This window comes from Lepeophtheirus salmonis, chromosome 6 (genome assembly GCF_016086655.4).
Source record: "Lepeophtheirus salmonis chromosome 6, UVic_Lsal_1.4, whole genome shotgun sequence".
NCBI lineage: Eukaryota > Metazoa > Arthropoda > Copepoda > Siphonostomatoida > Caligidae > Lepeophtheirus > Lepeophtheirus salmonis.
The window spans coordinates 47,675,171-47,700,057 of NC_052136.2; the positions used below are offsets into that span (position 1 = coordinate 47,675,171).

The following is a 24,887-nucleotide window of genomic DNA, read 5'->3' on the forward strand; positions in this document are numbered from 1 at the left end:
GAGGAAGACATTTTTGCAAGAACTTCATCTGTCTCGACAGTGTATATTTAAAATGAAGTCAATAGCTCGAAGCTTAGCGTGGTGGCCCGATATTGATCGAGACATTGAAGAACTTGTAGCTGCTTGTCGAACTTGTCAGGAGAACTCACAGTCTCAACCGTCTGAACTCTTCCCATTTCCACCTGCAGAATACACAGAATAATCATCCTCCATCCACAGCTCATTCAATGAAATTATTGAGTCCATCCTCCTTAAGTCAACTCTGATTCGTCTCCTACTCTAAGAAAACATTCATTGATAAGAGTCCTTCAGTGTCCTGAAATGCTGAAATCATTCATATCTATCACATTGATATAGTTCAATTTATATGATGGAGTTTGGGATGTGCGGTCTAGAAGGCTAATTATATAACCTGAACACTTCAAGCTCACCCTTGATTTCTTTATTACTTTAGAGTCTATTTTGTCATTGGAAAACAAGTGAAAGATAATTTCTATTCTGTTATATTATTAAATTGTTATTGGGAACTTTGAAGTGAATATGTCTTTTAAAAAAATATAGGTGGCTTACGCATACTTCAATTGAAATATCTGAATGTCGTTGCAATTCCCAAAATTATTAAGTCGGGAATCCTTTTCTAAACAGCTTCTCACCATATTGGAATATTACTCTTGCAAAAATCTAGGATCTCCACACTAATAGATATACATAGATATAATTGAAGTAGTAATTTGTAACTATCTCCCAAAGTTCAAAAATTTCCCACAAATTGTTAATCTACTGTTGATAATTAAAAATTTGAATTACCACTATTTCATAATTATTCAAATTGAAAGCATAGCAACAATTCAAATTCTGAACTATCGAGTTATTGAAAAGCAAAAGAGGCTCATTGCAATTGTGCTTTGATAGATTCATATATGGAATCGACATGAAATCTACGGAAACCTGGACTTGGCAGTGTATCAAAGCAAATCGCAAAGGTCTAGTGAAGACACGATTGAGTCCACAGAATAGGATGTTCCCATTTCTGTTTTATCGAGCCATTGTCATGTCCCAGTCCCATCAAAAATAGAAATCAATAAATAGTACAGTTCCATAAAAAATTCTGCTAAATCATCTTCCGAGTCCACCAGAGCAATTATTACTAACAATGTCCAAAATTTAAGAGAAAGAGCATTTGCAATCTTAGGAACTAATAAAAACTTGGGACAAACTAATAGGAGGATACGTCACAATAACATGGATCCACCATCACCGGGAGCAACAAATGGATTTGAAATTCGAGAGGAATTTCAAAAAACGAACGCTAGAGAACAATTTCTCCTGTATGATTCAGGTGTCGATGATGAACAACGAATTATAATATTTGACAGAACAAAAATGTTGGACTTAATGACCAAATATATTGTATTGGTTCGTGGAGGGGACATTTAAAGTCTGTCCTACTATATTTTACCAACTTTTCACTGTCCATGTACTTGTTATGGGGACAGTAATTCCATGTCTCTATGGATTACTTCCCAACAAGTCCCATAAGACTTATAGAAGATTTTGGAGTGGACTTTTCCTTAGTTGTCATGGCGAGTCTTCCATCCTAAAAGCATCCTGTCAGATTTTGAACAGGCAACTATAAAAGCCACACAGGATGCGTTTCCACAAACAAAATTACTTGGTTGCTTCTTTTATTTGGGGTAATCCCTTTCGAGACATATCCAAACTTCTGGACATAGGCAAACATACATAACTAGTGAAGATTTTCGATTAAAAGCTAAAAGCCTACTTTCTTTGGCTTTTTTAGCTCTGGACCAGGTTCCTAGGAGCCTTTCACGAGCTGACAGATACTTTTCCAGACGAACTGCGAGTCGTTGCAGACTATTTTGAAGAAACATACATAGGTAGACCGTACGGATAGCCAGAAGAGTTGCATCCGCCAGCTCTTTGGAATATGTATGATAGAGTGGCACAGGGATTGCCAAGGACAAATAATTCTGTTGATTTGTGCATATGGTTTTCCAGTCCTCTGTACAGTGCCAGCATCCCTCAATCTGGAAATCAATAAATGTACTCACGCGAGAAAATGGACTCCAAGACGTAGTTCTGCAACAATTATTATCAGGCGCTAATCCTTTCAGAAAGAAAAATCTATATAGACGAATCACACTCACACCAGAAAGATTAATTGAATTGAGGAATACTAGTCATACAGTACTAGATTCCCTGCACGGATGTGAATTTAATTTTGAAATGAATATATAATAAATATAATTTATATGTTTTTAATATAAAAAAATAAGACTTTTGACATTATATATTTAATCTTTTGCTACTATAATTTCATTTAGTGAATTATCTTCTGTTCTAATTTAGAAATGTAATTTTAAATCTATACAATTCCACAGCAAGCTATTCATCCCATTTATTTTATTGACAATTTTCGGAATAGTTCATTTTTATACTTAGGAAGATTCATAAGTTTATTGGGGCATTTAGGCTAAATTTACAAAAAGAGCACAAGGCTCTTGAGCCCTTTTTTCAGAGAACAAGTTTAAGAAGTTTGTTCTGTATTAGAATATACTTTAGGCGAGTCTGTGAATAAGTATTCTTGATTTATAAACAAATTCAACAAGAGTCGAATACATAAATTTTCCAGCCATATTGTATCAAGCACCAAATCTTAGAAGAGTCATATTTAAAAAAAAAAGGTTGTAGAGTTTAAGTATGATATACCAAGTCAATGATGGAGATGTAAAAACTGAATGATACAATTACTGAAGAGAAGGTTAAAGGAGTTTAGTGTTGGAGGAGATGATATAAGGCACGTGTTAAAGAATGAAGTACGGGGTCTCATCAGAGGCAGTGCACACGAAGTATATAAAATAATATAGGAGTTTATTATAATACACCATAGATCAACTAAATTAAGGTAAGAGTTGAAGACGTCAGGGATCTTCTTAGTCTACGGAGTTGACCATCGAGTCTTGTTCGCTTCTTTCATCCCTTCAATACCATACTAAACTTTTTTTTAAGAACAAGCTTAAGAAAAGCACACTCTGTGTTTGGAATATGTTATGACAAATCTGTATATAATTACTCTCGAGTCATAAACAAATTCAAGAAGAGTCTTAAGTATCCATTTTCCCCAATAAATTGTATCAAACACAAAATCCTAGAAGAGTCAGAATCAGTAAAAGATTATTGTAGAGTTTAAGTATGATTTACCTAAGTTTAGGAGCGTTCCTAGCTTTCATCCTTAGGGGGACTTCGCCCCAAAAATTATCAACACCTTAATACAATACTTATATAATTTTTTTATTTTATATATGATAAAACTTTGGGGGTGTCGAAGAAACTTTTGGGGCTAGCGATGCCACTCTTTAAGTCAATGAGAGATATTGTAAAAACTGAATGATATAGTTGATCGCAGAGAAAGTTAAATAAGTTTAGTAAAGGAGGAAATAATTTAATAAATGAGTTAAAGAATGAAGTACGAGGTTCATATCTTCAATCTGTAACATTGATAATCAAGAAATTAGATCTAAAAGGAAGATAAACAAATTGCAATGCCTCTGTAGCTCAACAACAGTGAGTAACAGATGAAAAATAAGTAGTTTTAAATGACGAATCATGGAGGAACAGATCAATAAACACTCAATTTTCATGCAACTTCTATAAAGGGGAGCCCCTATTCCATACTATAGGTGGAAAATACCTTGAATTTTGATTATAATTTCAAGAAAAGTTTATGCAAGTGAGGATTCTTCTTAATCGACGGTTTCTAATCCATGCTTCTGTTATACTATTCGTATTCCTCGTTAGAGAGGATAAATCATATTTTATGCCACTTGAGAAAATAGGTCAACTGATATAAACTGAATTTCAGAGCGAGAATGATAAATGATTACACTATGTTTTGCCAATTCTCTCGCTCCCTTAGAAAATAAAGAAATGAAATGATATAGGAGTTTATTCTAATACACCATAGATCAATTAAATTCAGATCAGAGTTGAAGACGTCATGGATCTTCTTAGTCAACGGAGTTGACCATGGAGTATTGTCCACTTCTTTGATTCCTTCAACACCTCACAAGGAGATTTACCACAAATAAGCGAGGAAGATAGATATAGAAACAATAAATATTATTTAATTGATGAATTCGAGTTCTTGGTTATGAGGATATGAAATATTAGCTAAGCTATTCTACTGAGGGTGATAGATCAGCACTTTTCAACCTGCCAAATAGTGGTCGAAAGACTGTTCCTTGTCCAGGACTAATCTCTAGTACAGGATCTCCTCCGCAAAGAATCAACTTCTTATCATCTAACTTTGCACTCCATTTCTCCTAAAGAGTAGCCCACGAAACTTTTTCCTTATGATATTGCTATAAAAAAAAGACAAATGGATATTTTTCAATAATTTTTTTTATTTGAAAGCCTCAACATTCCGGTTAATGATGAAACACCACTTCATTCATATAGCCACCGTGGGTGGGAGAATGTTACTACAACTTTCAGACGTCAAAAAAGTGGTAGTTTAAAATGCAACCACTAGATGGGCTCCCGTTATTAAGATCTTGGGCCAGATTTAACTTCGAACAGTCTTAGCACATTATAAGAGCAAAAGCTTTTCCGCTTTTCCAACACGTTGTTTCAAGACCCTCTTTTGGTCATTGCGTTGGGTAAGACTCCTCCAGTATAATAGGAGAGTCTATTTGACGGTTCAATGGAGGCATACTACATGCCATATACTAAGTAAATAGAATGCTACTCCTTATTTGAAGACTCCATGCATGGTTAGTATCAGTATGCGGATAATATATTCTATTGTTATTAGACTACTTGTCATGACATGATCCTACCTAACCTTTTGATTGAAAGTAATTCCATTATAACATAAATAAATGATACGCCGAAATAATACTAGGCCAAATAGAAGCAAGCTAAAATGGTCTGCGCTGAAAAGAGCCTCGCTAAAAAGATGCACGCCCAAAAAAGCGCGCCCAAATGGTTGGACGTTACTCATCATCAAGGGTGATAATTTTGGTAAGAATAGAAAAGCGTGCGATGAGAAGAGAAGTAATACTTATGGCATCATTGATTAAATAATATACATCTTCTTCTATCAATCAAGAACGTTATCATTCCCGCCTTTATTATTCAATATTAATATAATATTAGATGCTGATAGTCGATAGAGAACTGAATAAAATGCCTAAAATAACGTTGCCTTCTGTCTGGATTTATGAAAATGGAGACCCAGGAATTTGGAAAATACTTAGCAGATGAGAAACAGATGGTTTGTCAGATTTGTCGATATAAATGTGCCTTTAGTCCCCTGTGTAGAATTACACGCCACTCATTATCCTCATCTCATATCAAGAGTATGGATATTCATCTATAAAATCAAGTTAATGATGAATACATCAAGTCAGACTTTAACTCTGATCTCACAAAGATGCTTATTGCATGTAATATAACATTATCCATTGCTAATCATCTACATTCAAATAATTTATGGAGAAATACACGGGTAAACCTATCCCTTCCCGAGGAACCATCATTAAATTAATAGAGGATGTTGGTACTGATGTCATTTATAGAAATAAATATAAAAATGTTTTGAGTCATCCACACCAAATGACGATCAAGTTATTTGTAAAAAGTATTTACTAATATCGAAATGGAACTCTGAATTTTGTACTATCTCACAGTTAGTATTCAATTTTTTTAAATCTAACCATAAAATATGATTCTATTTTAGGTACACATATCAAGAATTATGATACACAACTCATTAAATGGCAAAAACAACTGCTTAAACGGTCACAACAACGGGGGTAGTAGCTTTGGATGGTTCACAAATAGTTTGTCTGAGACCAGTTTCTTCGCTTAAAGACTTGGGTACGATTATTAGGTTTTCCAATATTACATAGTCAATAAATATTACTTTTTTTATCACATAAGGCTTAGCTATGGTTGATAGGCTCCAAGAAATGGTGTTCAGATAACTCATAAAAGGCAAAAACAACTGCTTAAATGGTCACAACAACGGGGGTAATTGCATTGGTTGTAGCATTATAATTAGTAATTTGGTGTATCCTTCATGATTATACTATGTTGTTATATAAGGAGAAATAACGGGGAAATAATATTTTTTGATGCTCTTAATGAAGAGTAATATCGCCGGACATTACTACATACTTAGCTTTTGCTCTAAATATTTACGATGGATTTAATTCTAACATTTTTTTATTAGTATATTTATTGTCTAATTTTATGATTTGCCATTTACTTTATTATTAATAATTATTTAGATCTCATCAGTAGAGGTATATCTATCCTGTGCACAATTGTATATAGCAACTTCTACATGAACAAAAAGGGGTGATTATCTTTTTGATTAAACTGGCTTGTGTTTTGCAACCTATAGTTATGGTATATTTATCTGAATTCCAATGTCAGACCAAGTAAATATTATTTGGATCAATCTATTATTTCTATATTCTGTATTTATAATTTATTGTTATTATTAGTTATATGATTCTATTTGTTTAATTTTGTATATTTAACATAAATGTATGATGGTTTATTTTTTAGTATGTAGATTATATTTAATTTAAGCCTTCTTTTTTAAAATTGGAATTTCAAATATATTTTGAATTACTCTACTTTGTCGTTTCAATAGTTATTATTCTGAGAATATGGTTATAATTTCATGGAAAGTGACAATTTCAAATCTACTGTAACAGATAAAAAACGTCTATTGGAATTATACGAAGTATATCTTCATTAAACATACTAATAAATACTTTCTTTACACCTTCAAAAATCATAATAAAGTAGTCAGCTGATAATCACATCAGTATTTTAAATAATGATGTCATAAGTCTTTCTCCGCCCGCCCCTCCCCCCTTCTCCTTGCACGCGTTTTTCTCTACAGGAGTATCAACTTTAATTATAGTACATAGATGTTCCCGTTTTATGACAAACTTGCTAATCCGCGTGACATACAGACACGTACTGCAATATAGTAGATTATTTATTAAAATATGTTACGTCTATGTTTTAATAATTAATGAAATTGAAAAACTTACTTTTGGCATTATATTTAGTAAAATATCGGGCCTGAAAAATAAATCTGATGTACTAGCCCAGCTATTTACTTGTTGCCTAACCTTGTTCTAGTAACGTTGCATACATAGATCTACTATAATATAATATTATAGTACATAAGATGTACACATTTTATACATCTGAGGCGATAACATAAAAGCAAGCTGGGATACTTTTTCTCAATATAGCGACAGTATGATAAACATATCCATTGATGTAAGTACTATAATACGGTTTTTAAGGTTAACTGAATCTGATAAAAGTCGGTTATTTGGTAACACTGCCCATAAAAGATGCTGGGACGTCATGACGTAAAAATTATTTTTTAAGAAGAGCGTATAAAAGTCATGGACATCTAGAGCTTTATGGACTAATGTATATAGAATAGAAGGTATGCTCTTCAGAACAACTTTGGATTTGTCATTAAAAGGAACAGCTGATGTGTGACATTGTTTGAACATAGAATCATATAGTTTACAAAATTACATTACATAAATTTAAAAAGAATTAGATATCCACACGTTTTCCTCTTCGAAAAATCTTCCAGAATTTATAACTTGTAAAATGAAAACTCATAAAAGAAGTGCTATGACTTGTGCTGTGGCTACCTTTTTCCTTCTCACAGATTCAGATTAGGAATATTCTTACCATCAATTTCCTTATAATGACGATATCCGTTGCAAATGGATTAATTAAATGCTACTACCGCCAGAATGTTCTTTACATTTTGAGAATGAGTGGTTTGAAAGAAACTTCAAGGGTGAACTAATGCCGAATTATGGAAGAAGTTCGAGCAACAAAGTGATATACGTGGATATGAGATATATGTAGATATGGAGTTTATAAGTATACTTTATTCTACACGAGGAGATTCCAGAATGACTCTCTTGATGTGCATCCACTATGCTCAAAATAATGCAAAGCAGGGTATTCAGAAAGTATATCTACATAAACCCAGAAATTATTTCCACTTACAGAAAATATATCCAGAGCTACTGCTTGAACTGGCCTCGTCATTTTCGGTCCTTTAATTTGAGTTTCCATTAATAAACTAGATAATAACTTTTGGCATTCCTCACCCTTTCTCACCCTATTTTCGATGTCCATATCTATTCCCGGCCAATAAATTATATCTCTGGCACGCTGCTTAGTCTTCACTATACCTTGATGAGATACATGCATATTTTCCAATAATTCTTTCCGAGCTACTCTTAGTATAACAGTTCTTTTATTATTGATGAATATCAAACCTTCATTAACTGATAGATTATCTCTCAAATTCTAGTAGAGTCTTAATTCTTCAGGGAGATTTCTGATATTATTTCCAAAACCGTCTTTAATAAAATTTATCAATTTGAGATAATTTGCATTTTCTTGTACTGGGAATCGCAATTTTCTTAATCTTCGATCCTTGATCTCATCCGTTTGAATTTTTTTTTTACCACATACAGCTCTTATTAATATTCTTCTTGCAACCTCATTCGTATGCACATCCTCCAATATATCGTCCTTCCTCAGATCCCAATATGGATTTATTGACAAATTATCAGTAGCTAGTATTAGTCTTCCTACTTTCCAAGCAACGGTGAAATTATAACGCATTTGCGTTTTTTCTTTGATTCATTTTTGTCTTGGTTTCTCAATTTCGTCCAAAGTTTTCTTGTTGAGGATATTTACAATTGCCTGATTATCTGTCACAATATGAAAATGGGGTAATTCTTGAAGATAGACATTTAATTTTTTTGTTGCCCAATATATGGCCATCATCACAAGCATTGTCATTCCATAATTCTCTTCTGCTGCACTTAACCATATGGAATTTACTTCAATAAAATACCATTTTCCTTTACAGTCTTCTTGTCTTAAGATATACCCAAGACCTTTGTTCTTAGAATCATCAGTCTCTAAGACAGTTTTTCTATTCGGTATGAAGTGACTCTTTTGGGGTAGTTTAACCAAAGACTTCTTGACATCTTCAAGTGTGTCGTCCTATTGTTCATCCATATGTACTCATCCTTGTTGGATAATTAAGGTCTCAATGTGACAAATAAGTTACCTATTTCCTTTATTTGATTGACCATTCCCATAAACGACCTCAACTCAGTTCTTTTTTGAGGAGCTGGTATTTTTTTTAAAGAGCTTTTGTTTTTCTGGGATCGATATTAATTCCATGTTCTTCTACGATATAACCAATTTACTCAACCTTTGGCTTAGGAAATTGAAATTTTTCTTCATTGAGTGGGTTTCCAAATTTCCGACTTCGATTGATAAATTATTTGACCCTTCTAACATGTTCATCAAATGTGTCATCATAAACCAACTTCTTTGTATTTGGCAGTTCTGCCAATATCCTTTAATTGCATCAAACGTGGAAAAGTACTTAATTCCAGGTTGAATGCTTGAAATTATCTCCTTGGGATTAGTCACAGGATGTATAGGTTTTTTGACAAACTTATTTAATTTTGTTAGATCCACTGTTAGTCTAACCTTACCATTTTTCTTTCCCACCACAACCACAGGGTGGCACAATTTCGTAGGTTTATTTTACGTTGGCTCAATTATTCATTTTGTCAACAATTCTTCCAATTCCTTCTTCGTAGCTTCTCTATAAGCAAAGGGAATCGCCCTTGCTTTGTAGATTTTCCAAGGTTCTGCTTCTTCCATTAAAGGTATTTTTATCGGTGCGCATTTCATCTTTCTTAATGGTTGATTTCCATCAATTAATACATCATGATACTCCTCTACAAGCTTGTTTTTCGTGGCTTTAATTTCTTCACTGGAAATATATTTCATATCCTTGATTCCACGATCACTAGGCTGTTGGTCAATTTGACTTGGATAATCTTCTGGTAAAATTCTTGATTTTTCACACAATACCCACGATATTAGAAAACTGTCAAGCCTGACCAAATTGACCAAATATTTTCAATTCGGTTGATATCTGGGCTGTGGCCTGGCTAAAACCCCTTATCCCAAAGCTAAAGATTTTAGTTTTTGAGTTAGTAGTATTTTAGGAACGCTAGATCAAGTATTCTTATCTATCCAATATTCATTTTCAATTGCATTGAAAAACACTGCTATTAAAGAGCAACTCTACCAATAAACCAACAGGAGAAGTAAATAGTAATCAATAATCACTTAAATAAGTTAAAATAATTTGAAGTATTAGGGATCAAAATTATTCTGGTTGCACAATAATGGAACTCAAGCAAGAACTCTCAAATCGTGGTGCTAGGACTCGTGGGCTTGATTTTTATATGATTAGAGACATTTCGTAGGAACTCTATTTTGGGTAACTTAATAAATAATCAGGGTTGTACGATGCATCGGAATTGAGACAAATATAATCTCTTCTTTAATCGCCTCATTTCCAAAACATACATTTAAAATTATGGACTCTAGTTGATTAAAAGTAGCTCCAGTAGCTCCATTCAAACGAGAATTTCAAGGTATATCTAAATATCTAAGTGGTATTCCAATTTCTTTAAAAAATTCGTATCCGCAATAGATAACTCACTACCAGAATCAGGAATTGCATATCTATAATTACATAAGTATGTTTCCTCTAGAGATTTCAATCGAAATTTTATTGCAAGTGAAGGACTAAATGTGGTCATGTTTCTTACCGTGACTCTTCTGTTTCTTGAAATTCCATTTTTAAAAGCATTGGACAATTTGAAATGACCAATTCCTTTACATTTTCTAAATTCCCCTTTCCAAGCAGGACATTTCTTTATAATATGTTCTCTTAAACAGTATATGTAATCCATTATCTTTTTTTTCAACAGGATTTTTCCTAAAACTATTTTTCCCTTGACTAAGGCTTTCAGCTCTAAATTTTCCTATTGCGATCTTGTTGACTTTTACAGAATTTAACTTTTCATCATCCCTCTTCGACATTTCCTCAGTTCGACATCCATCAATAACTTTTTGAAGTATACATTCTTTTTCTTCTATGGCAATAAGCCTTTTCCTCGTTTCTTCATCTCGAAGTCCCACAATTGATTTAACTTTGATATTTTCATATAAACAGTCTTTATTACGGCATCGTTCATATAATTTGGCACGATTTGCAGTTCGAGTTACCTCTAGATAGAAGTCCTTCGTATGACCTACCTTCTTTTTGATTTAAGGAATGGAATTTAACTGTATCAAGAATGATGTTATATTGAGAGCGAAAATATTTCCTTAATTCTTTTTAAATTTCATAGAACGGATTTCTGTGTTTTCTTTAATTCCAATTGAGACTCTTTAATTTCTCATACTTTTCTATATCCATGAAGGATCTTAAATTCTATGATAAAAATATTCATGTTGCATGAATAACGAAAAGAAAAAGAGATTAGCTGGTTAAGAACTACCCTCACCAACTGAAATTAGTTATATTGATGCTATCAAAATTTTATTTAAAGAAATACCGCACGTTCAAATTGACTGAAATTATAATATGTTCATGTAAAAATTGAAACAAATATTTATAACTTGTTGGACAGCTTTTCGATGGTTGAATATTGTTTTGACTCATTAAAAAATCCTCTTCGGTTTTTCAATGAAGTAAAAAACTTATAATGCGTTTTTCTCTATTTCATCAGAAAAAAAACAGCTTGCTTTTATGTTATCACTACACATATTTTATACTAAGATAAACTTGTTAATCTGCATGACATATATACACGTACTATAATATTATATTATAGTAGATATAAACAATAATGAACTAATATTCATTTTGATTAACAGTTTCCATCTACCACATATGCAATAATGGACACTTACATTGATAGCTTGAAAGTTAAAAGGAATTTAAATAAAATATTTATGGGTTGTTATTTTTATATAATTATATATTTCCTGGAAATTTATAATTATATTATTTGTGCTCCAAAAAATAGACCTATAAAACAAATGTCCTTGTTTGATTTTATTTCTTACATTTAGGTCAACTACCAAGAATATTAATGATATACAAACATTGATGGGTATAAATCACTCTCAAACAAAATATGAAACTAATATATATGGTACGTCAACATAAAAACTATCTAGAACGAAAATCAAGAAAAGAATAAAATCCCAATTAATTTTTTTACTTCATATATTCACAGGCCAATATTTAATATCATTATTTGAGTCAATTATGGGCATTGTATTCAAATTTGTAAATGAGTTAACATTTTAAGTTAAGTTTTAGATTTAGTTTCATTCCTTTATTTGATTGAAGAGACTTAATTTGGCCGCAAATAATATCTATCAATTTCTCATTATTTGATTGTGACAATCAATTTTGGCTTCCTTAAGTGCAATTTCAAGCATTCATTTTTTTCACTGCATGACGGTCTTAATTTAGATAAGTAAATACAAACAGGAAATTTTCGTATTTTATGTATTAATAAATAAATATTGTAGTTTAAAATTAATTTCTTATTTAGAAACCTAAATTTATGAGCATTGCCTATCATTAAAAACATGTTATATTTGTATATATATATAATTCTAAACAAAAAACAAATCGAAATCCTGAAAATATTCAAGTTTATAATAAAATAAACTATTCAAGGACCTCTGACTTTATAATATGCTTCTTGGCATAGTTAATGTTACGTTTTAGTATATGGAAATGCATAGCAGAAATTGATAGGAAGTATTTTATTAATCCAATCGTGTACCTCCATGATGGATTGTTGGTTAAGTTTAATAGATGTAATGCCAAATAACATTTACGCCTTTACAAAATTTGGGTTAAAATTCCGAATAAATTCTTGATTTACAAATGATAAAAGAACTGACCATTTTTAAAACAGAACAATCCCTAAAAACTTGAATTATGCTATTAAAAGTTATCCCACAATCCTTGCAGGAACGATAAAATCAGATAACATCCGGCTTCAGAGGGAAAATAAATCTTCGAGTATTAAAATAAAATTTCGATGAGTACCATGAATAGTTAAAGTATCATTTTTCATAGCAGTCTTTTCCATCATTTTTGGCTATAAAAGATTTTTGAATAAGGGTCTTTTTCTAGAGATTTTATGCACTATATCGACGATATTATTCGAAAAAAGAGAGGGGTTAATTTCTATATGATTATTTGAATCGCCCAACGACCAAATTCCTAAGGGTAAAATAGACGGAGAGTGGATTGCAAAAATCTTTTTTATAGATAATAGGGGTTTCATTTTTGTCTGTTCATTGAGCTTTCATAACTCTAGCAGCTCCTTTTATAGTATTATACAATGTCTTAATACGATTTCTGATAACAAATTCGTCCTCCACATGCCCAAATGAGATTTCTATTTTTGTTTTCAAATCAATCAAAATCAAATTTTTATAACTTGGGGATATCTGCACTCTCTATATTTTACCCAGTTCTAACTTCAAGATACCAATAATAGTATCTTCTACCTCTAAATTGGAAGGTCTGCTGGGATATTGATAATTCTTTGATGAACTCAAATCAACAATTAACCAAACCCTTATTGGCTTTAGTAGCTATATTCTTCTTCAAAGCTTTTAGGTAACTAGAGGCCAGGAAAGGTGATTTGTTTGTAATTAAGTTTATTATATTTTTCTTAAAGGTAACAACAAAATTTGGTAGGGTTTTTCATTTATATAATTTGGATTGAATCCTTGATTATTCACTCCATATCAAGGAATATTTTAATAATTATGAACCCAATATTGTCAAGACTGGAATTAAAGGAAGTATGTAAGAAAATTGAGGTCATTGATTAAATTGACTTCATAATTACTTTTTTGAACGATTATCAAATATTTTTACATTAATGATAACAATTAATTATAAGGACAATTATTTGGTTGTAGTTATATAATTTATATGCCTAATGAATTTGAAATTATGTTTCAGATCTTTTTCCTTATGCCAAACAGCTGTTGTGTACCAAATCGTCTTAATGAATATAAAAATGTTCCATAATACCCTACTGTGTCCCTACACTCGTTCCCTCATGATGAATGCTTAAAAAGTACCTGGCTTAGAGTGATTCCTAGTTAAGCTGGTTGAGTTTAGGCACCTTATAAGAGTTTCAGAGTTTTCTCTTTTCATTTTCAAGACGATAATTTTGTTACAGAAAGTCAAGATAAGTTAAATATGAATTTATATGAATAAAAAAAAAATTAAAATCAGTTGATCTTATCTCCTGTAATGGAAGAATCCTTCATTGAGCAAATGCCCTTTCACATCAAGGTTTATGATAGTGACTTCTGACCTCGTAAATAATTTCATCTATGCTCCAGAATACATAAATTTCTCTATATTTTCTACGGAATCATCGCATACTTTTAAAATATGAACTATGGGTTTCCATAAAACGACAGAATAATTGACTGCAAGATCCAGTGAGGAGGAGAGAGAGATATCATCTACCATCTACTGCCCCTTCATTGAATTTCTTGAGTCTTTTTCTTCTTAAGTCCACTCTGCTCCTACTCTAAGAACTCTATTTCATTGATATGTGCTCTTGATATATATAACGTAAAAATATCTCACCTCAATCATATTGATATCAATTCAATTTATAAGTTGGAGTTTGAGGTGTAAAGACTTTATGGATAATTATATAAACTGGACCCTTTAAGCCTCATCCCTCAAGAGTGATTTCTGTAATAGTTGTGAGTCTCTTTTGTGATTGGAAAACAAGTGGAAGATTATTCTAGACCCACCCCTCTTTTCTCAATAGTTTTGTCTGGAAAGCATATTTTGCTATTGCATATAAAAATATCTTGTATCAAATCATCTAATATTTAAATAATTGAAGAGAAGAGTTATACAAAGAAAAATAGAATGGAAAATACACAAATGAAGAATGAAATTTTTCCTCTCCTATTTCTTCTCTTATTTTTTCTCGTCTTCTTCCCCTTACATAGATTAAATTAAAATGTAAATAATAGTACTTAAAAAAAATTAATGACTTTAATTAATAATTGAAAATGGTTTTATAAAACTATAAAATATTAGAATTAGATCTGTTTAATGTACCTGTATATAAAAAAAAAGTTATCATTCCCCACCCACAAATCCTTCATTGTAACTCAAAATAAGTGTTCAATCCTCCTATAGTCAACTCTTACTTTAAGTAAACTCTTTCATTGATAAGAGTCATTAATGCCTATAACGCTTGCATCACAATTAAATAGTCTTTTAGACAATTAGTTATTATGTTTTTTTAGTATTGAGTTATTAGCTTTGTTCAAGGGAAAAAATGATTTTTTTTATTTTTTTTTGTTGTACTCTAATTTTGTATCCATATACATCAAGATAATAATAACTTAGGAGAATACCTAAAAAAATAAGGGACACAATGGAAAAATTATAAAAAACAACGTTTTTATAATATCTGTGGTAAAATTTACCTATGGGCACAAATAAAAGGTTAAACACATGTTATACAAATTAAAGCACTGTTTATTAGCTTTGATTTAATACCCATATCAATCATATAAAATAATTGATTGCGAAGCTATAGTCAAAATAACACAAGCAATCACTTTTTTTCTTGCTTTTTTTAGAGCCATCAACAATATATACATATATATATTTGGTTTCTATAGACCATGGAAAACGGGAAAAAGTTAAATATTAAAAGGTTTTAAAAAAATTTAAATTAAAGTAGTTCTATGGTACAGTATAAATACATACATTAGCACGCTCATTAAATGTAGTCGTACAGTTTTTGAGGCATAAAAAAGTCGAATACCCCAAATGAAATTGATAAATTAAATTGAATGTAGAAGAACCACAAAGCTTTCATGTATGTCTGGGGATCCAAAGCTTTTTATGCCTGAAATGTCTATGGGAATCATAAAAAAAATTATCAAACCAAAGTTTAAAACACTAATAGTCGACTAAAAATAATATAATTTATTTTTATTTTATTGTAGCTATGTCTGTTGTGATTCATATCTATCTTCTCTTAATCCTCTATGTAAAGATAAATGAATTAACTCATAATTAATTATTAAAATCTATTATATGTATATAACTTAAAAGTCGTTGTTTTAAATATGAAAAATATTGGCCATACTATTTCATCAGGCTAACCGTCGAGTTTCGCTATTTGGTTGGAAGCTTTAGCATAGATCTTTAGCTCGTTTCTTTTAGTATTGCTAAAAAGTACTTACTACAATGCTTAGTTATCTTGATGTGGTAATCGAATCATCGTTACTTCGAAGAAGAGGGGGTGGAAATGTGCTCCCCTGGATGCCGGAACTTCCAAGAACCCTGGTATCAGTTTTCATAGATTCCCAGTCTTCAATGTGCCCCCTAATCAAGAGCTCCAATCAAAGTGGGAAAGAGCAATTCCAAGATCCAAAGTTAACAAAAAAAAAAAAGGCCAAGAGACAATTTAGAAACTAGCTAAGAATGAAAGAATCTGCAGCCTCCATTTCACAGATTCTGACTTCATCACCAAGTAGGTCGATCAGAAACATGCCCATAGGCACCAACTAAACATAGATCTAAAATAAAGTTAAGACTGAACAAAGTTGTATTACTTATTAGCTATTTAAAAAAATTAATTATTAATTTGTAGTGGTTGAAAGATGACATTGTTCCATCAGTGTGGACAAATCTTCCATTGTACCTCTCCTCACCTCCAGCACCACTAGATCTACCAGAACAGCATCAAGCAGTAAAAGACCCCAACTCGACTATGAACGTCAAAAAGACATTGGGGGAGATGTTAATGAAAAAAGAGGTTGAAACAGCTCAAGAGTTATATAAGAAGTTATCTCAGTAGACACTCCCCTCAGGATCTACTCTTCTTAAATCGCCAAAATTATTCTTAGTCAAGCTTGAAGCTACGAGGGCCAAAATACGTTATATCAAGATTGTACAAATGTACTTCATTATTGGCGCCTATATATTTTGCTCTATACTCAGTTTACTCTTACTCTCAAATGCAAACAGACTACTTAGAATAAATATAATTTTGTTAAAAACGTGAAACTACGGAAAAGTAAGATCCAAAAACTACAAGCCAAATTCCACATTCTAAAACTTCAAGCAAGGACTTCAAGGACGTCAAGTAATTATAAAACTGTATTAAAATTTTTTTTTTGCATCAATTAGCTTTTATTTCTTTAACTATTTGGACTATAGACAAATCTTGATCTACATTTCGGCTGTTAAACACATGGTTGTAGTTGAGAATAGTTAGACAAGAAAATACAGTTACAGTATTAACCAGTTAACCAACCCAGTAGGGAGGTTTTTTTTTCCTTTTTGGATATTGGTTTGATCAATACTAAACTGCCATCAAAAATAACTTGTCTCTATATATTTATTTCTCAATTATTTGGACCATAAGACCTTGAGATTTATCCATCTTCTTACTGCAGCAACATTTCAAACTCACATAACTTACTCATTTGAAAATTCCCAAAACGATGTTTCCGTAAAAACTTTCTAAATTTTTTCATCCATTTCCAACCCTAAATGACAATAGTTATAGTCGTATCTTATATATTTTTCCAGAATAAAGAATGGCAACCCATCAACAAGCAAAAAAGAAGTGTAGGCAGTATAGCGTAGAATATTTGAAATATGGATTTGTATCAGCACCACTGAATCAACATCAACCTATGTGTCTGCTGTGTGAGAAAGTGCTTTCAAACGAAGCCATGAAACCCTCCAGACTTTTGGAGCATTTGAGAACAATGCACTCTGATAAAACAGAAAAAATATAGCATATTTCCAATCGCTTCGAGAAAAATTCAAGGCACAAAAAACTATTAAAAATATGTTTTCGAGCACTTCAGAACAATCCACTGACGGTTTGCGTGCTTCATGCAACATATTTTTGATGATTGCTAGATCTGGTAAGCCTCACACAATTGGGGAGGAGTTTATTCTGCCTGCAGTAAGAGAGGTTCTGCACACTGTTGTACATAAGTCACCGGACCAAATTATGAAATCTATATCTCTCAGTAGTAATTCAGTTCAAAGAAGAATAGATGAAATGGCTGAAAACGTAGAAGATAAATTGTGCAACATTCTTGCCGCAACCGAATTTAGTTTGCAATTAGATGAGTCCACTTTACCAGGAAATGAATCCTTGCTTCTTTGTTCGTTTCGTCAAAGATGAAAAATTGGTATAAGAACTGTTATTTGCTAGACAACTTATAACAAACACTAAAGGAGAGTCGGTACTTGATATCGTTGATAATTTTTTCAAAGAGAAAAAAATCCCACTTACTATTGTTCTGGCGTGTGCAACAGATGGTGCACAATCCATGATAGGTCGTTATCGTGACTTCATCAGTTTCTTGAAGAAAGCCGTACCTGGTGTACTTACAGTGCACTGTGTAATTCACAGGCAGCATCTGGTAGCAAAACACCTTAGTGGTCGACTTCACAAATCAATTAATACTGTTATCACATCAGTAAATAAGATCAAGGCACATTCCCTCAATTCCAGACTGTTTCGACAGCTTTACATTGATAATGATGAATAGTTTGATCGTTTATTGCTACACACAGAAGTTAGATGGCTATCAAAGGGAAACTGCCTCAAACGATTCTATTCTTTGTTTGATACGGTTGTTGAATTTTTCCAAGAATCTAATATTGGGCTACGTCATGATTTAAAAAAAAATCAAGAATGATATTGCCTATTTGTCAGATATATTCCTAAAATTCAATGAAATTAATTTGCAATTGCAAGGAAATGATGCCAATCTTATAAAAGTCAAATCTGTTATCTCCACTATCCTGTCTAATTGTAAATTATTCAAACGAAATTTAGCACGTCATGAACTTTACCAATTTCCAAGCCTTTGTGAATTAGATAAAGAAAAGAAAATATCTGATGATGACCTTCAAGTGTATTGTGCTCATATAGAAGAGTTGCAAAGAGACATGACTGAAAGATATCAGGATATATTAGGGCTAAAAATACCAGACTGGGTTATCAATCCATTACTATAAGTCAGTAGTGAGGAAACAAGAGAGGCAGAAGAATAATTAGTTTCAATCAAAAACGACATTGAGCTAACTCCAAAGTTCAAGATATCCTATCAAGATTTTTTGGCTACAAAAAAAAATATCTGACCTCTATCCAGTATTATGCAAAAAGGTCAAGATATGTTTGATTGCTTTTCCAACGTCATATCTGCTAGAACGGGCCTTCAGTGTAGTTACTATGCTTCTTTCCAAACAAAGAAACAAACTTAGAATTACCAAACGTGGGGATCTACGTCTTCTTCTTAGTGAGTTTCAACCTGATGTGGATAAACTAATATCCTTACACCAAGTAAACATCCCATTAGAAGGAATTGTGAAAAACTAAAGTTTAATTTAAAAAAAAATATATTTGGTGTTTAATTCATAAATTTGTTGTTTTAATTTTTGAAGAAAACGTTATATGTGCAGGGGCGTAGCTGAAGCGGAAAAACCGGGAAATTTAAAAAAAGAAGATCAGTAATAAGAAATGAAAATTCAATGGATTTAAAAAAAAGAATGATATGTAATTAAGAGAAATTTTTATAGTAAAAAAAATTTATAGAATTTCTTTTCTAAAAAAAAGGAAATAATCAAGCCCCCAAAAAAAAAAAAGATGTCTATGGGAGGGGGCGCTACAAGTTTATTTGGAAGCCAAGGGGGCGCCAGCATGAAAAAGTTTGGGAAACCCTGGTCTAGCGGAAGTATACCTTATTTTAATATTTCCTATTAAATAAATTTATTTTTGTTAATGAAAAAAATGTTTATTATAACTTATTTCAAAGTTTAAATCAGGTATATGAAGAACTAGAGTTTATATTATTGAATGTTCGGTAAATGAGTTGCACGTTTTGAAGTCCGCCATCTATACAGTAGAGATATCCTTGGTCTAACTCAAATATCCACTCTATGTGAAGTACTTTAAATCCATACGAAAAATTACAGCCAAAAAAAATAAACAAAGAGCGTGAGAATGTGTTTCATTAAGCACAAAAGAAATTAAGTTATTACTGTGTAAAAGGGACATAAATAATAATTATGTACTTTTTAGAGTGGTTATTCACATTTGTATGAATATTACTATGAGGAGCATCTGCAGGAGTGGAGGCATTAGGTCCCTCCCCAATTCATAAATTGCCCCTAAATTTGCATAGTCGTATTTTGAGGATACTTATCCCGTGGAAAACTCCATCTCTTTCAAAATCACTATGACCTATTGGAATGCAACGGTAAAATCTTATTTTTAGCGTTTAAAAAAAAATCCGTTTGGTTCATTGAACAGACGTTCCATGGAACACCGTTCAATTTTGCGTTCCGTTCACAAGCCTACATTTATGCTGTTACATATAAATTGTTATTTTAAACTTTTAACTCAGTATGTGCTTATAAAAAAATATAAATGAATTCTTAACTTCAATATATTTCTATGGAAATATCTGAATGTCATTGCAATTCCCAAGTTTATTGACTCAGAAATCTTCTTCTAAAAAGATAAATTGCTTGTTAGCATATTGTAATATTATTCTCTATTTATTTATATTGTCTTATTCTAGAGAGGCAACAAAACAAATCATCTTAATTTTAAGTATAGTAGTTTGATTGTTATCATAAATAAATTATTGTAAACTTCTGAAAATAAGAAAAGAAAATTTTCCATGCATTCTGCAAAGTGAACAAAAGCGTGAGTCTTCCATGAGTCTATAATTCTGTGTTAGAGGCAAATGAATTTCCGTCGATTTATTGATATTTTTAATAAGAAATTTCACGGAACTTTCTTACCATAGCTCTAAACCTCTTAAAGAAGATTTGAGGATCCGAGAAGTTTCCTCAGGATTCTACTTCCAGCAAAGTAGAGGACAAATTTATTTTCCAAACACTTCACTTAGCACAAAAATAACATCCCAATACCCTTTTAACAATCCTTAAATAGTTATGATTTTTTTTTGTTAAATTAAAGTAAAAACCACGTTGTTTTCCTCTCTACTTTCTTTTTTTCTCTTTTTTTTTTTGATTATTTCTAACGATTATTTTTTCCGATGATCACTATAATTTATAATGATAGGCTTTATTAGTATTTTCTTTGACGTTGCCTAAAAATAAATACAGATATATTGAAAAATCATGTCTCTTATTTTGTGTGTAAATTTATCAGTTACGGTGTAAATGTTTTAATTTCTATGAAATGTCTCTTAGCGCACCATTTGCAAATCACTAGACTATGGAATGGTCGGGTGTAAAATAAGTATTCTAGGCCATGTTCGAGTGCAATTTTCTACATAGCCATTCATTTCTTATTTTTATTGATAAATACTTTAATAAAATTTGAATTTTATTTAAAAAATATGTTTGTAAAATCCAACAACTTCATGAAGGTGCATGTAAATTTCTAGTTATCAATTTTTTGCACTTCGAAGTGATTGGTCTCAGATAATGTATCACCAAGGCAGTAATGTTAGGACAAAGTAGGATGTAATAAATAAGGTAACTAAATTTTTAAATAATATTATAGTTCATTTCTTTACTTCCAATCTTATTTAATTGCCTCTGAACTAAATTTTATAGACAGATACTGTTATAAGGACTTCAGCCACGGACATAACCAACTATTTCCAAGAAAAGACAAAAAAAAAATATTTCATATAGTTTCCTATTTATATTACTAATTATTTAAAAATTATACCAAGTGGTTTCTTTGGGGTATTTGAAGAATAAGGCAAATCAACAAAGAACCCTATTTCCGAAAAAAACCTATTCCTAAGAAAACCTTTATACTTAGGTTGGCTAATTAAATTCAAGTTTTCATAATGAAAAAAAAATTAATCAATAGTAAAGATTAAACAACATTTATTTGATTAATTTTTTTAACATTTTTTACTTGATAATGATTTGGCATTAGTGTTAGCTTATGAAGGCTGATTTTTTTTACAAGGAGACTCATATCAGTTAAAAAGTTGAGGTTACATCAAAGTTTCCACTTACGTGATTATAATCATTGAATTAATACCATTTCTGCAAACACATCAAATAAATTTTAACTATCAAGTTTTATTCATGATGAACAGAACCCTCACCTTCAGAGGCCCAAAAACGTAAATATATATATCTTTATTTTGAGGGAACGCCAATAAAAGGGGTTTTATCTTTAATTTTAATACTATCTCTATGAAAATCAAGCAAAGTTTTTCTGTCTCTCGGACTGCGGAGGACCCATTGTGTTGCTAAAGCTTAGCACCTCCTATTAAACAAGAAAAAATAAGTACATATTCGGTGCGTCAACATAAAAACAGTCTTGAGCAAAAATCAAGAAAATAAATCCCAATTTATTTTTATACACCTTTAGGGACGGGCATCGAGGGAGTGCGTGTAAAAAGTGGTAGCCAGACATACGGTACTATTGGTTAAAGTTACGGTTTTGGATGATAGACTATCATGTGATTCTACTATAGAAATGATAATCTTCTATAATTCAAATTACACTTGAACAGTTAATATAAAAAGTAGTCGAAATTTTCAAATTCAGGAATACTTTATTTACATCGTGAAACTCATAAAAATAACTTTCATATTTTTATGTTATAGATTTACTTACATTGAGATCTCTTGAATTTCTTCCCTTAAAGCCGCTAATATGATATGTTATACAATGAGTAACCGAAAACTAATGGCTAACACTTAAAATAAAATCTGTCTTCTTCCTATCATACTTCAAATACAGTAAATAAACTTAAAATTATCTTAAATAAATTTCACATCTACATGTTCGAATTCTTGGAGCATAACCAAGTGTTTACCAGAAAAAATGAATGTTAGACTAACACCTTGCACACTATTTGAAGCTAAGATCTCATTTGAGACCATTCAAGGATTTGTTCTCCGTTGTTCTTAAATCCAGATACAACTTAACTTACAACGGCAAAATCAGGGGTTGTATTTTTGATGAGACAAAATACAAAAACTCTTCAGATATGTTCTCCAAGAGATAGGACTAAAGACAGATAGAGGAAATCGAAGAAAGATACTTCTAACTTGATTATCAATCTCAAGAGAACAGATTCGACTCCTTCCTTGCAAAGGAGATTAACAGATTGCAACATTGAAGAGATCCTTTCACGATGAGTAGGGAATTTCAATATAATTTTTATTTACTTTATTTGAATTTATACGAAGCACAGTATTATATAGAAATATAAATTATTATGAAGTATGACGTCCTTATATTGACCCTTATTAAATTAACTGATTAAAGTATTATAACGTATGCTTATCATAGTAAGTTAAATAAGTATGGATACATTTTTAAAAAAACCAAAAAAAAAAAAAAATATATTTATATGTATTAATTTTATAACTAGAAGTAATATGCAGAGAATCAGACAAATTTAAAAAGGACAAATGATACGATATAGAAGTTATTAATAAAAAAAAAAAAAATAGATTCAACAAATTATTAGTGACACTGTACATATACAAAATGAAATATGACATATTTATACAAAAATAAATATACTTATTAGCAGAGTAGAATATGCATTGGTGATGTAGACAAAACTATTGAGATAAGAGAGACACATTATCTTTACGAGTTTAACAGGTCAGCTTGCTTATATTTGGCTCGGTATCATTTTGGCGTATCAATGATATAATAATATATACTATATTAGAATTACCTTCAATCAAAAGTAAGGATCGTATCATCACTAAATAGTCGAATAACAACAATAAATATAAACATGTTGATCCTAAGCAGTAAGCACTTCTTAATTTCTATTCTTGATGGGACATGGGATCCGTTCTGTTTACTTCGTTTACACAGTATGTCTACATTGAGCCTTGAAATCTCATATTATACCGGAGGAGTCTGACTCCTACAGCAAAGCAATTGCCAATGGGGGATTATCTCTTAGTGCATTGAAGTAAGATGTTAAGAACTATTTATCACTAGTCCTAACCAACGTGTTGGAAAAGGAGAAGATGCTCTACCTCATCCAATGTGCTGAGACTGAAGTTTATTCTCCCCTAACGGCTTAAGAGGAGAAGTGGAGTGCCAGGTGAGATCATGAAAAGTTATTGGATCGAGGGGGATATCCTGTTCTCGAGGTTAGAAACTGGCGAGGAATAGTATTTCGATCACTTATGGCAGGACTATGAATGCAAGCTGAGGATTTCGAAGATCAGATCTTACTTAACATGAAAATAGTAGGGAGGGGGGAGTTGTGTTTGTTCTGTATTACTCTCAGTCGAATGTCAAGCCGAATATTGCCTCATACGGTCATAACCAAGAATTCTTGTTATATATTTATGGTTTCCATATCAAGCTTCCTCTGATGAATGTGTAAACTGCTTAGTGAGGTGTTAAAGGGATGAGAGATGCAGTTAAGGGTTGATGGTCAACTCCGTGGACTAAGAAGATTCCTAATGTGTTCTACCCTTATCAGATTTTAGTTGATCTATTTTGTATTAGAATAAACTCCTATATTATATTTCTTGTATTCCACCTATAAGGGATTTTACGGGTCAAAGATGAGACACCGTACTTCATTTTTTTATCTCTAGTCTTAAACTATCTCACCCTTCACTTCACAGTTTTTACATCTCCATAATGGATTAAGGTATATCATACTTAAACACAACAAGATTTTTTTTTCTAATTCTGACACTTCTAGGATTTGGTGCTTGATTCTATTTGTTCGAAAAATGGATACTTGCTAACTTTTTGAATTCATTTAAGAATCATGGAGATTAAGCTTGTTCTAGAAAAAAATGCAACAAAGCTATATGATTATCCATATAGATCGCAAATCACAAACTCTTATAAATG

At 31.5% G+C, this 24,887-nt stretch overlaps 1 protein-coding gene across 1 annotated transcript; it reads left to right on the top strand.

Annotated features, from left to right (window-relative positions):
* The first annotated feature begins 17,870 nt into the window (after nt 1-17,870).
* On the top strand, nt 17,871-18,215 carry LOC139905711 (zinc finger BED domain-containing protein 5-like). Its single transcript, XM_071889362.1, has one exon. It carries the CDS (start codon nt 17,871-17,873, stop codon nt 18,213-18,215), a length of 345 nt encoding a protein of 114 aa, XP_071745463.1.
* The last annotated feature ends 6,672 nt before the right edge of the window (nt 18,216-24,887 follow it).